Source organism: Clupea harengus, chromosome 10, assembly GCF_900700415.2.
Source record: "Clupea harengus chromosome 10, Ch_v2.0.2, whole genome shotgun sequence".
Taxonomy (NCBI): Eukaryota; Metazoa; Chordata; class Actinopteri; order Clupeiformes; family Clupeidae; genus Clupea; species Clupea harengus.
This window is the reverse complement of record NC_045161.1, coordinates 5,033,778-5,046,632: the sequence shown is the minus strand read 5'-3', so window position 1 is coordinate 5,046,632 and position 12,855 is coordinate 5,033,778. Positions and strand designations below refer to the sequence as shown.

Here is a 12,855-nt window from a genome sequence, read left to right as displayed (position 1 = left end):
AATACTCAATCCTCTGGTGTATTTACAACAACATTAGCCCTCTCTTTCCAGGTTGGCAGACACTCTCTCCTCATACTTTAAAGCCTTTGTCTCTGAATGTCTCTTCTTAAACCATGCAGTTATATCTTTTTGGCTCCCTTTTTGAATTCACTTTGCCAAATGCATGTGTAGGCCTCTAAGCCCACAGCACGTCTTTACCCCAAGCAGAACAACAGTCATATATCTCTGACATGCTGCTACCTCTCCATCTTTAAAGCCTTGTGAGTGTTTGATAAATGAGTCTTAAGTCATGCAGCAGCCATGATTAAACAGCAGCTACTCAGCGTATGGAGTCTGAGGGAAGCTTGTGGAGATTGCGGGGCCCATCACTGTCATTTTCAGGGTCAATTATTACCATCGCAGTGCAAGGAAACCATTCAGCCACTAATTGCTAACAGATTCTGACGCTGAGCATTGCTGGGAGACATAATTGCCACCTTCATATAATCTCTCCCTCGTGTCCTGTCCAAACTAGTTCAAATGCACCCGTAATCTTATTTGGCGTCCAATCATAGTTAATAATAGCGACTAATGGAGCATTTGTGATACGTCTGTGGAGCCATTTTGTGCAGTGTGTTTCATCACAGATCAATGAGAGAGATCAGCTCATGATATCAACATTATCAACTCCTTCATCATTCCCGAAATTACGCATGGCCATGTAATAAAGACTACTGCTTGAGTTTAAAAAGTAGCACATTGGTGTTGAAGTGAAAGCTCCTTTTATATTGTGTAGAAACTATAAGCCAGAGAGTGTATTCTTAATAATATTAGTCAAGTCACATATTTCTCCATTTTCAGAGAATCAGCGCTACAATTGTGTAAATCAATTGAAATGATTGGCCTATTGTTTTGACATCAGACAGCACAGTAGGAACAGTATTCCGGTAAAAAAACTGACTTCCTCTTCTTACTGGATCTGCACCTTTCAGAAAGATTTGGTGTAAAATACTTTTCAATGTATGTCATTGTACAGTATCGGCCAGTGGCTGTGGACATTAATATCACTGTGGGAAGCAGTGTTGACCTAGCATGGAGCTTCAAACATTCTTCCTCCTTTGCATGAGAGTAATATTGTTCATTCAAAGCGAGCTGTGAAAGAGTGAAGTGTTTGCTTGCTCAAACCTTTGGGCCACACTGACGGGGCATTAGGGTGGCATAAAATCGACTTAGTTTTGCTCTATTGATATTATCTTTTCTCTTGAAGCGGAGGCCTGCTATGCACTATGGTCCCTCTGTGTGGGCAGTGTTGGAAAGGAAGCCTGGCCAAGAGAAGTTGATTGTCAGAGCAAAAAAATGAAAATTCAAAAAATAAAAGCCTTCCTATTTGCTTTTTAAACATGAGAGCGTTTAGGATTCATCACAAAAGGTCTGTGTTTGTAGCAAGCCATGTTGAGACTGTACTGTCATGTTGGCAATGTGGCTGAACAAATGTATTGCAACTCCGCCATTTTTCCTCTCCTAGTTCAAGTCCAAGACAATCTAAAAATGGCCAGTATATTACAATGATGACTATACACAACAAATGGTCAAATATCTGCTATGACACTGTAGGTAAAGGCCAAGGTTATGTGCATGGTCACTGTCAAAGTGCTGGTCACAGCAAACATGATTTTTACAAGTTTAGAGATGATGAACTGATTTATCTATGCGTTTCAAATTATACCAGTCTTTAAAGGCATTTAAGGAAGAAAAATACATTGATTCCCAATCAATAATAATCATAAAATCATTTAATCATAGCAATAACTTTTCTTCTAATAATTATGTTGGGAGGAGAACAATAACCCACCTGACCTCACAGCTACTTTGTGGTCCGGGGTTGAGCTCTAAAGTGGGTGCAGAGCTGGGGGACCCTACTATCACCTGGCTGACTTAGTGTCATTTTACAGGAATGAATGGAATGTGTGAAAATCATTGTTTTTACTAGAAATAAAGCTGAGGAAACAGCTGCAGCACAGCTGGGCCAATCAAACCATCATTAGGTGTGTACACCAGGAGAAGGAGAGAAGGAGGAAGTGTACCTACCGTGAACCACACCTCAGAGGCTGCTGTGCTGCCAAAGGCAGACTTGAGACCAGGGTTGCCGGGGGTGTCCAAACAGACCAAGAAACAAGAGGATGTCCTGAACTCTTTGTTGACATCTGATCGCGCTCATTGTGTTTGAGTTGGATCAGAGCTTCACCACTAGAAAGGGATACAGTGGATTCCCACACAATCTGTAATGCAGATTGAAGAATTTATAATATCTTTTTTGAGATTACCATTCAATATTTTCTATGAGAGGTTAGTACTGGCTAAACCAGCCCACTGAAACCCATTTTTTATTACCATTTGTGGGGGGGAGAAAGTAAACAAGACCATGGCTTTGATGACCCTCATTCCTGGGGAGGAAGTACTCCACAGTAGTCCCTCTATGCACTCCTCTCACAGTTACGATGCAATCCAAGGCAGGGGTGTTTTTGGCTGGTATGTATGGCCAGTGTTATCTGCCTAAATGAAAGCGCTGAAACTCAGCTCCCACACTGCGGTTTTGCTATGGAAGTATCTGTTTTCCACTCTTTCCTGTTTCTGGCTGTACCGAAACATTATTTGCTCAGAATATTTCATTCCTGAATTTAAGCACCCAGTCAACAGCCATCCTGTCTTTTCAGACAGAGGGAAAGATTTCACAACCTGAGAGTCAACACAGTCAGAATGGCTATTTGTGAATTCTGTGATTGAATGTGGCACATGATCCAGTGTTTGCTGTTAGTGGTTGTTATTGTATGTGTGGATTACCGCACTGACCGTTTCCTCTCTGTAAAGTTGTCCTGGACACCAGTTATCAATTACCAGTTACCAATTATCTGAAGTAAACAGGTTAACTTTTTGCTTTTTTTGCAAAACACTTTAATTGTGTGAGTGCCAGCTGTTATATAACAGAACCAGAACAATATTTTGTTCTGCTATCTTGTTCGCTTCACTGTACACAGTATTTGTATTTGTTTAGACCAGCACAGAGTTTTCTTTCCGTTTTCAAAAATGTACTAAGGCTGTTCCACTGAATACAATTTCATAGATTTCTCCTGGTCTAGACATTACTAAAAACCTAATACCGTTATTTTGTCTGTCCGTAGTATTGTTGGTGCAACGTGACGTGACGTGATAATGTGACGTGTTCTTGTAAGAATGTAAAGAAATGACCCGTGTTATTACATTCAAGTCCCAGGGCCTCAAAACGTCAGACATGTTTGATTCTCTTCAGCTCTGTACGTCTCATGAGATTCTTTGCTGTTTTTTTTGCGCTACAGTGGAAAGTATCTGTCTCTTAATGTCTGCTTGTTTTTCCAAGATATGATAGGAATCATAGCGGACTTCCATTACTTTTGCCTGACTTGTGAAACATTAAACATTACAGCTATTGAAATATACATAGCCTCATTTCAATAACATGACCATGTATTACTGGGGTTAAAAGTTCATTTTGAGATACGGTTCTCTAAGCATAACATTTGGTGCAAGTTTGATGCTTTTAGGGTACACGGTATTATTTATGTGTCAAACTTAAATTAAAATAACAACTGCAATCCACTCAGACCAACTACATCCAGAATCTCTGCAGGCTGATGCATTGGTGAAATAATGTTGGTTTTCACCTCTCTGGGAGCAAAAGAAAAACTGAAATAATACACACTTAGACATTGTCTCGATTTGCCCTCCATTGAGCCAAGAGAGAGAGCAGATCTGGGCCTGAGATATATTTGAAAAAGCCCACAGCTGAAATGGCAACACGCCCCTGCCTTCCTAGGCTTATAAGTAATGCCTCTGGTGGTCGCCATGCCGAGGCTCGGGGGCTCTATGTGTGCTGCAGTGTGTGGGTTAGCACACAAGCCCCGTCTCTCTCCGGCCAGAGCCCTGGTGCTGCTGCTGTTACACCTGAGGGGACGCAGAGAGGCTCCCCAGACCCGAACGGCGTCTGTTTGCTTTGGATGCACTCTTGAGGAGGGGCCACCTGGAGGGCCACTGGAGGGGAAGATTGTTACTTTTTTCTGTGCTTTTGAGGAACGTAAATAAACACAGAGGGGACGACAGCCAGAAGCAAGAAGGTAACAGCTGGGCTTAATGGAATGAACTGTTTTGGCATCCAAATGTGGAGGGTTAGAGATTACGTAGCCTCATCAGCAAGTTAAAAAGCTTTGTTTCAAATGTACTGGTTGGTGCTTTGGGTAATTGATTATTTGTTGGTGTTGCGGTAACTATTTAAACTCTAAAATAAGTACTGTGAATTGCCTTTACGCAATGGGAAAATGTATTTACATTAGATGGGAGAAATTTGTGCATGGAATCTGTGAGCTGAGCCTTTCCACACAAAGCCAAACAGCTCCTGATGACAATCTAGTGGGAGCCACAGGCCGTTTTAGTTGTTTACGATGCCAAACGTTACATTTGTGCTGCAAACAAGCTACTTATCAGTTTTATATTTTTCATCCATTTTGGCAGTGTTGATTATTTTCATTAGCAGATTTAACCTGCAACACCAAACAAACAAGCACAGATCTCACCATCTGAAAAATTGGGTTTGGGTTTTCCCATTGGGTTTATTTCCAGCTGTTTCACACACACACACACACACACACACACACACACACACACACACACACACACACACACACACACACACTTTGTTTTTTCCCCTCTGAAATCACTCTGATCTCTGCATATCAAAAGAAGCTATGGTTAGGCACACCTGATACAAGCTGATACAAGCTCCATATGCCACGAGTTCCTTTCTCACATGCACACACAGATTTTGAGACAGAAAAGCTTTCTGCGTATATGACAAATGCAGACAGGCCTTTGGCCCAACACCCCCACTTGTCTTCTGATGCCCCATCTCTCTCTCTCTCTCTCTGGCAGACTGACCTAGATACTTCATTCTTTTTCACACTCTGACTGGAATGTGTTTACCATGCTGGGTTGGCAGAAGCGGGTCTGCTCTCATCGTGTACCAGTAGCTCGGTCCAGGAATACTGTACCTGACACAGTGCCTGGGGCTGCTTCTCTCAAAAAGCTACCCACGTTCATTATTATCTCTGATTGTGATACATTTGTCAGTTACAAATGAAGGATGAAACAATGAACATAAGGCACATTCATTGCAGAACTCAGACAAAGACATCCAAATGTCCATTCACATCATGCTCTATCCATTGGTACCATACCAGCAGAGTCCGTGATTGTGTCGAAAAGGTTGTTGATATTTCAGCTCCAATTGACAAATGTGACAAAAAAAGTGTATCGGATTAGAATTGCTGACTCCACCTTTAACTAAGCGGCCGTCATGGTATAAACAGAATGGCTACTGTCATACTTTAGCAACAACAGACTGTAAGTAAAGGCAAAATTGATGTACTTACAGAAAGTGAGCATCACTCATACCTGTGTCTCAATATTGTCCTTATGTCTGACAGCATGTAGCAGGCAGAGCTGCTAGGCACTGTAATTCACTGGTTGGAATAATGTTGTGTAATGTTGTTGTGTTGAGACATGTTAAGCAATAACATGTAAAATGATCAAAATGTTAAAATAATGACCCATAACAAAATGTCCAGGGCACTATACTGTATGTTGCCTATATCCTCTTGGGAACCAATGGGGAAAAAAGTGTCATCCAATTCATTTTTTCGTGATTTCCTACCCATTTTAGGTTAAACATCTTATCATTTATACTTTATTTTTATTTAACAGCATGTCCACTGTAGTGGATGAAAGGACTATTTTAATGTGAAAGGACGGCCAAACTTAAAAGATAAAAAACTAAAATGATAACCACCAACAACCCCTTTAGATGCCCTTATAATTACCTCCATTGCCATGGGGAAAGCCAGTGTTGAAATAGTGCATCCAGCCATGGTACCCAAAATCTCAAATGTTGCCAGGATGTGGTATAGTTACCTGTGTTGAAGCCCAACTGAATATCCTCAAAATATGCTTTGACTAACACTGAAATCTTCTCAGGGATCTGAAAGTAACCGAGTGCCTTCCACAACAGACTGTATGGCAATGATCCAAAGGCATTAACGAAGTCCAAAAATACCACATGGTCTTCTGTCCTTGCCGCCTGAATTTGATGCAAAATGTTCCAAACATCCAGAAATGAATGGGATTCCAAATTTCTACAAAAATATCTATCAAGCTATTTGGGTTCAAATGGGAGACCAGCAAAAAGATCTTAGAAGACCAATAGGTCGAAATTGGCTCCTTTGGAACGAAAATACCACCTGCCCAACGCCACATCCTCGGAATTAGTCCTTTTTCCCATACAATGACCTTCAACTTTCTTAGATACTTCAAAACATCAGGCGCTCCTTTATAGACATGATAAGGTACCCCATTTCGAAGCCGACGCAGCCCTCACACAACACACAACATCTTGCACCTCTTTCCACCTGGGCGGGCCATCGTCCATTGGTGAACCTGTCTCTCCAATTGGAAGAATGTCTGTTGGTAGCACAAGTTCCTCTGATTGTCAGGATGTAGCCGTTGAAGATACTCCTCCAGGTCCTTTCCTTCAACTCTCAAATGGACCGTTTTCTCTTGAATGAATACAGCCTTCACAAACTTAAATGGATCCTTGTAGAATGCAGCCCTAACTTGTTTCTCCTTCCTTCTTTGTCTGAGGAGCGTTGCCCTCCGTAGCGTAGCGTTGCCCTCCGTAGCGTAGCGTTGCCCTCCGTAGCGTAGCGTCGCCCTCCGTAGCGTCGCCAGTCTAGTCTTCACCTCTGTCTGCTGTACTTTAACACTTTTTCTCTGTTCACCATTTTCTCGTTTCCAATGGCAGCTGCTTCTTCGAAGCAGTCTTTCTATTTCAACCTGACATCTTGACTTGTTCTGACCTTGCTTTTCCTTCCGAGCTTTCTGACCAACTCCATATCTTTACGTGCCATAATAATAGATGACCTCACCGTGCGATTCAGTTTACTTTCCACTGTACTCTTCAATACTTCCTAAATTCCTTTTAAATCATTGCATCAATCCGTGACTTCAGTAGCCCCTGGTCGTCTAACCTTCGGTTTCTGTCCATCGCTGTCCATCCCTCCTAGTCTGCTTGATTTGTCCGTGCTGTTCACCAGCTGCATGAGGTCCACCGTTCTGTGCAAGTGTACCAGGCCCTCCTTCAGCTGTAGATGGGGCACTGAGAGATACATATTTTGTTACATGGTAAGGGTAGTTCTCACCTTAATGTGTTACTTTAAGGGATATTTTTTATAAGGTAACGATAACACGCCCCAAATTTGTTTTGGCATATACTCAAGTTAAGACTGTGGTTTTAGTGGTTAGGACTACAATGACAATTTGTTGTCACAAAAAAAACAATTAGGTACATTTTTTCTATCTTAGCGTTTAAAGTTGCACTTCTCAAGCATTTTTAGGTGAAAATAATCATGGCTTCTCTCATACACAAACCTGTCCTTTACCCTATTTTTACCCTAGCAACAGCCGACAACTAACAAGATTGTCAAAGAAATGTTATAACCAGTAGCGGTGCCTGAGTTTTTAAACTGGGGAAGTCCCAACGTGAATTTGGACAAGGTGGCAGGGGAAGGCAGTGGGGTGGTATTAAGGATATGATACAGAGAGCCGACCACAAAATGTTTTAATCTAGTCAATTTCATGTTACAAGTATCACAGATACCTTTACTCACAATAAAAGAGAGAAACGGGTTCAAATACTAGCAGAGCAACAAAATTAGTTTAAGCTTGTTTGCAAATAAGCATCACAGACATATCAATTAAATGATCAACTAATGGACTTTGTTTGTCAACTGACCTGGAAAAATAGGTTAATTCACTTGCTCTTCAACAGTAGCCTAAGTAGTGTGGCTGACTAGAGTCTAACTTTGTAACTTTATGATCACCTATAGATGTGCAACAAGAAATGTACCAACATATTAGTATTTTATTGACGTCAAAGTGGTAAACTGACCCAAAGAAACTGCAGGACAGGGCAGAGAAGCATTTGCTATCAATAACCGTAAAGACACTGTACAAAAATCACTGTTTGTACTGTCAGTGTTTTATCTGTCTCTTCTTCCGGTCTCTGAAGTAGCAAACCATTCAGTGCCTGATGATTATCGTGGTCGGCGGCTGTTAACATTTACAAAATGAAAAGTAATTAACAAATAGATCAATCTGATTGACTGAATCAAACCAATGTGGCTTTTAATCAAAACATAATATCTCTTTGATGGCAGGCGAAGCTGAGATCCACAGCACTTCATGGAGAACAAAATGGAATTAGATAAAAACTGCTCTCTCCCCCTCACTGTCTGTTCCCAGTCTGTAAAACCAGTAGGCTAAGTAATGGAAGTAGGAAACAATTGGGAAAACAGAGGTAGACACAAAAAATAAACTGTGAACTAAAATATTATTTATGAATTTAAGAAATTTCTCTCAGTTTGAAAATAGTTAGGCCAGCAGAGAAGGCTTAGCAGGCACTGACGGTCAGCCTCTGAAATTTACCATGTTCTTTTGTGGTCTGTGGAACAACAAACATTTCTATATCACATTTCAACAAATATATTACAGAAAGACATCAGATAGCAAGCTAGCTAGCTTTTATCAGTGTCAAATATGCTGTTATTGGTTTTAGCAAGGCAAGTCTGTTGGCTGTTAGCTAGTTAGCTTACTAGTTTTACACAAACAAACTCTAATTGTCTCTAATCACTGTTTGTGCAAGGAATGATCTAGAGTAATACTTAACTATAAAAGACTGTGTACTGTGTAAATACCTTTACCCTTATGAGGGAGGTCATCCATCATGCTATGATGACTTCAACTGCATGATCCACCATATGCTACCTTCAAACCTGCTATAGTTGAAATATTATAAATTGAATACTACATTTATAATACTATAGTCAATATTCATAGACTTGACTTTGTCTCACTTTTTCACTGGATAACCCAGTACCTCTGCTCCAGTGTCTCCCCTTTGGATCCACTATAAAGAGTATTTTAAGAGTGTTTGTAACAATGCAACCAAGACCTGATTATGTTTGCTGTGTCACTATGTCACTTTAAAGAACCTGAGAGTCTCCACAGCATTCTGTGGACTTCCAGAAATCACAGAGCCAGTATATTCATTTAAAGCACAAGAAGCACATCTAACATGACAGACGTAACATGGTAATTAGGTTCACGTAATTAGGTTCATGTTGGTTTTTTTTTCTTTTTTCATATCACTTTTGTAATCTTTCACAGACCTTCAGTGTATCAGTAGTAAGAGTATGGAACCCCTGTGAGAAATACAAAACTCAGTCCACTGCCACTTCTTAGTCCTAATGTAAGTTAGCCTGCACATTCTTCAGAATTATTTAATGCAGACATTTGCCAGGAACCCCTCCCTGAAGATCTACAGTGTCTAATAATCGAAGAACAGCTTAACATGTGACCAGTTATATATATGAGTATTTTCACTGTGGGTCATTTGTGTATTGGTTCTGTCTCAGGCTGAAGAGTTAGGGGCTTTCTTGGCTAGACTTTATGGTTGTCATGGTGATCTATAGGCCACTCCCATGAAGGGCGATTAAAGGGAGGGTTATGTTTGGTCTGGAATGAGGACAAGAATTTCCTTTTGCTTTTTTTTTTTTTTTTAAGTGTCCAGCAGATATTCGTGCAAATGCAATGTTGTGGGTCCTCTGTTGTTATTGTTGACTTACAAAATGGTAATATTGAGTACATTCTTGCCATATGAAAAAGTACTTGAGTAAGTATTAACTTCTGGCTTCCCGCGTACAACATGTGGCATGTGTTGTACCTGTCACCAGCCAGTTGTGAGTTATTGTTGTATCCTGCTACTCAGGATTTACGGTTGGGCAGTTGTTATATTGATTAGGTTAGGTTGTTGGGTAGGAGTACTTGAATGTGATAGAGAGACGATTGGCTGCTGTGGGAAGTCTCCAACCAATAGCATAAGGAAGTTAACATATTTTCCTGTAAATAACTAAATAGTAGAAGTAAAAGTGATCTATATTAATGTTGTGTTCACGTATTAAACAATATATATACTTATCAAGCATCTCAAACGTTAGAGATCTGGAAATATTATTAGAGATATAGATACATTTAGTTATTAATTCAGTTTTTGACCAAATTGGTAGATTAGTTTTAGTTGTGGATCTATGACTGATGTTCCTCTGTCTATGCAAGATTCTAACTTTTATAGTCTAAGAAAAAAGAAGGCAGACAACAGATAACTTAGACCACATAGAACACAGAACTTACTCAAAATGTTCTTTACTAGTATGGTTGCTTACATAACACATTATAAACCACATATGGCGTTTCCTATAAAGTGAGAAAGAACCTCAATAAAAACAAAACTGAGCACCAAACACTTTAATTTACCACCTCATGGGACATTAAAATGGTTGCCTTTCCATCTAAATACATTTCATTAACAATGCTCCATCACAAACAACTTCTGCAAGGGTATGGATGAAACACTGTAGAACTTATGGCTATCATGAACACTGGGAACATTAGACGCACAGTCTTCGACCCACACACAATATGTAGACTGACAGACACACGTAGACGTGTGTACACTCATATGCACACTTGCGCAGGAAGGGGGAATTACTGTTCACTTCAAGTGAATTTCCATGAAATACCATGTTTGGATTGCTCCTGTGATCCTCTGGCCCCGATCTGGTATCACCCCTACGCTGGTTGCATTCTGATAACATTTAATAGGGTAGGCTAGGCTAGGCTAACAGTGGCATGTTAACTGCTCCTTGAGTCATGCCCCTTTCCTGTTGGCACAGGGAATACCACGCGCTCTTTTCTCCGGCTGAGGTAATGTCTGTCGGACACGTGGCTCTGACCGACTCACCATCCACTGATGATGTGTTCCTTGCTGTATTTATTTTTCCTCCCTGTCGAGGTGTAATGCTGTCATGAAAAAAAATGCCCCGTCTCACAGTCTATTGAGTGGAGTCATTTTTTGCATTGCAAAACAAACATAAAAAGACACATGGAAGTTTACCAAGCATCTGTAACATAAGCACAGAGAAGTGTCTCTTGATGAAATGTCCATTTATATTTGTCCGAAATATGAAATTGTTTGCATAGATAACTCCTGTGAGAGCTATTACCATCATGACTGTGATGATGAGCAATTGAGGCCATTTTATTCCATTTGGCCAAATTTAGACGTGATGAAAGAACAGGAAAATCCAGTCTCCTCGGTGGGTCGTAATTACATCTTTAATGTCCTAATTAAAGCCATCTCCTCAGTAACGCTCTCTGGCTTTACGGCATAATTGATGTCATTGCCTCATCTCTTTTTCCTCGAGAGATTACCCAGCTCTGAAGCCTCTTCTTGAAAAATGCTTTCAATTATGGCCGTGCTGTGGGCTCCTCATTTTATGCAATAAACCTCAAAATCCTGGGGACTGATACTGAAACATGATCAACCTGGAACATCTGCTACTTAAGTTGCTGTTTTTATGAATTGGTTGTAATTGAATGTAATGAGTCTTTTTGTGTGTATTTTGTGAGTACTTCTTTCTCATTTGTGATAATATTCATCTCTTATTATTTTGTAGATATGAAGACTTGGTGTCTGTTCGGGATGAAGCGCCCATGGAAAACCCAGCTTCCGCCTCTCTTTCTGCTTTATCTGTTGGGAGCTGTGAGGACTCAAGTCAACCCAGGTAAGGGCAATCCCACTGGAAGTGCACTGACTTATAACCAAGCTTACGTCATGGATGTGTGTATGTATGACGGAGCTTAATAATAATAATAATAATAATAATAATAATTCATTTAATTTATAACGCACTCTATATTCACATGAATCTCAGAGTGCCACAGTGAGAACATAGTTAAAAAACATGGTTAAAACAACCTATAATAAAACATAGGTTTAGGTTCAAAAGGTGTATGTCTATCTTTTAAAGACCCCCTCTGCTGAAAATCAAGTTTCTAACCTTGTTCACCTGTCCATATGGTGTTTTTTTTATGATACACAATATATCACGAGCGAAATAAGCAATCAACACCATCACTGAGTATTTCTACCTTGGAATTGCAGTGTACCAATGACAGTCTCAAAAGCACAGACACATACAGGCTGTCACTAACATAAGGAACCAATCCCGCCAACTTGCCTGTCAGGAGGGAGGGGTAACATCAGTATACATGTACATATAGTACGATATTATTTATAAGGAACTAGGTGGCTTTCTTCAGAGGCTTTCTATGGTGTTCAAAACATTTCTCCCTAACAGCACATGAGGATGTTTTTCATTTCAATCTAGCTAAGTCAGAACTGGCGATTGGGACCCAAGTTTATCTATGTAGTCAAACTGAAGGCAGATAGATAGAGACAAATTTGTATATATTCATAGTTCCGCTAATACTAGATGATGCAATGGTGTAGAGCTACATCTAAGCCATTTTGTTAAAATGTTATTTTATTAAAATTAAACTATATATATGTAATTTTGAGAAACATAGATTCGTTTTTAGGGGTTTAATCAATGTCAGGAGAGGGACTTCAAAGACTCTAAATATGGCCTTGTTTGAGCTATGAACCCAGCAAGCACATGGCAACTCATATTGTTCCTCCACCATCTGCTTGATAGTGAACCATCTCAGTCTGGCATGTGCAACCATACAGTTCTTTCTCACATCCATGGGTGGTTTGTGGAGAGGAAAGTGTGATGTCAGTGTAAGGCTCAATTATACTTTACAAGGCAACCAGAAGCCAACATTTGGTGAGCAGAGATACAGTGGGGGGAGGCCTCACAACACTGGTGCGGGGAG

General features: G+C 40.3%; 1 protein-coding gene across 3 annotated transcripts in view; it reads left to right on the top strand.

Moving 5' to 3' along the window:
• Positions 1 to 12,855, top strand: part of ddr2a (discoidin domain receptor tyrosine kinase 2a) — a 38,653-nt gene that overhangs the window by 5,574 nt on the left and 20,224 nt on the right. For all 3 annotated transcript variants that reach the window (XM_031575075.2, XM_031575074.2, XM_012834154.3), the window contains exon 2: positions 11,634 to 11,741. In XM_031575075.2, the coding sequence (XP_031430935.1) occupies positions 11,636 to 11,741 (106 nt within the window). In that variant the 5' untranslated portion in view covers positions 11,634 to 11,635. The remainder of the gene's footprint in view (positions 1 to 11,633; positions 11,742 to 12,855) is intronic.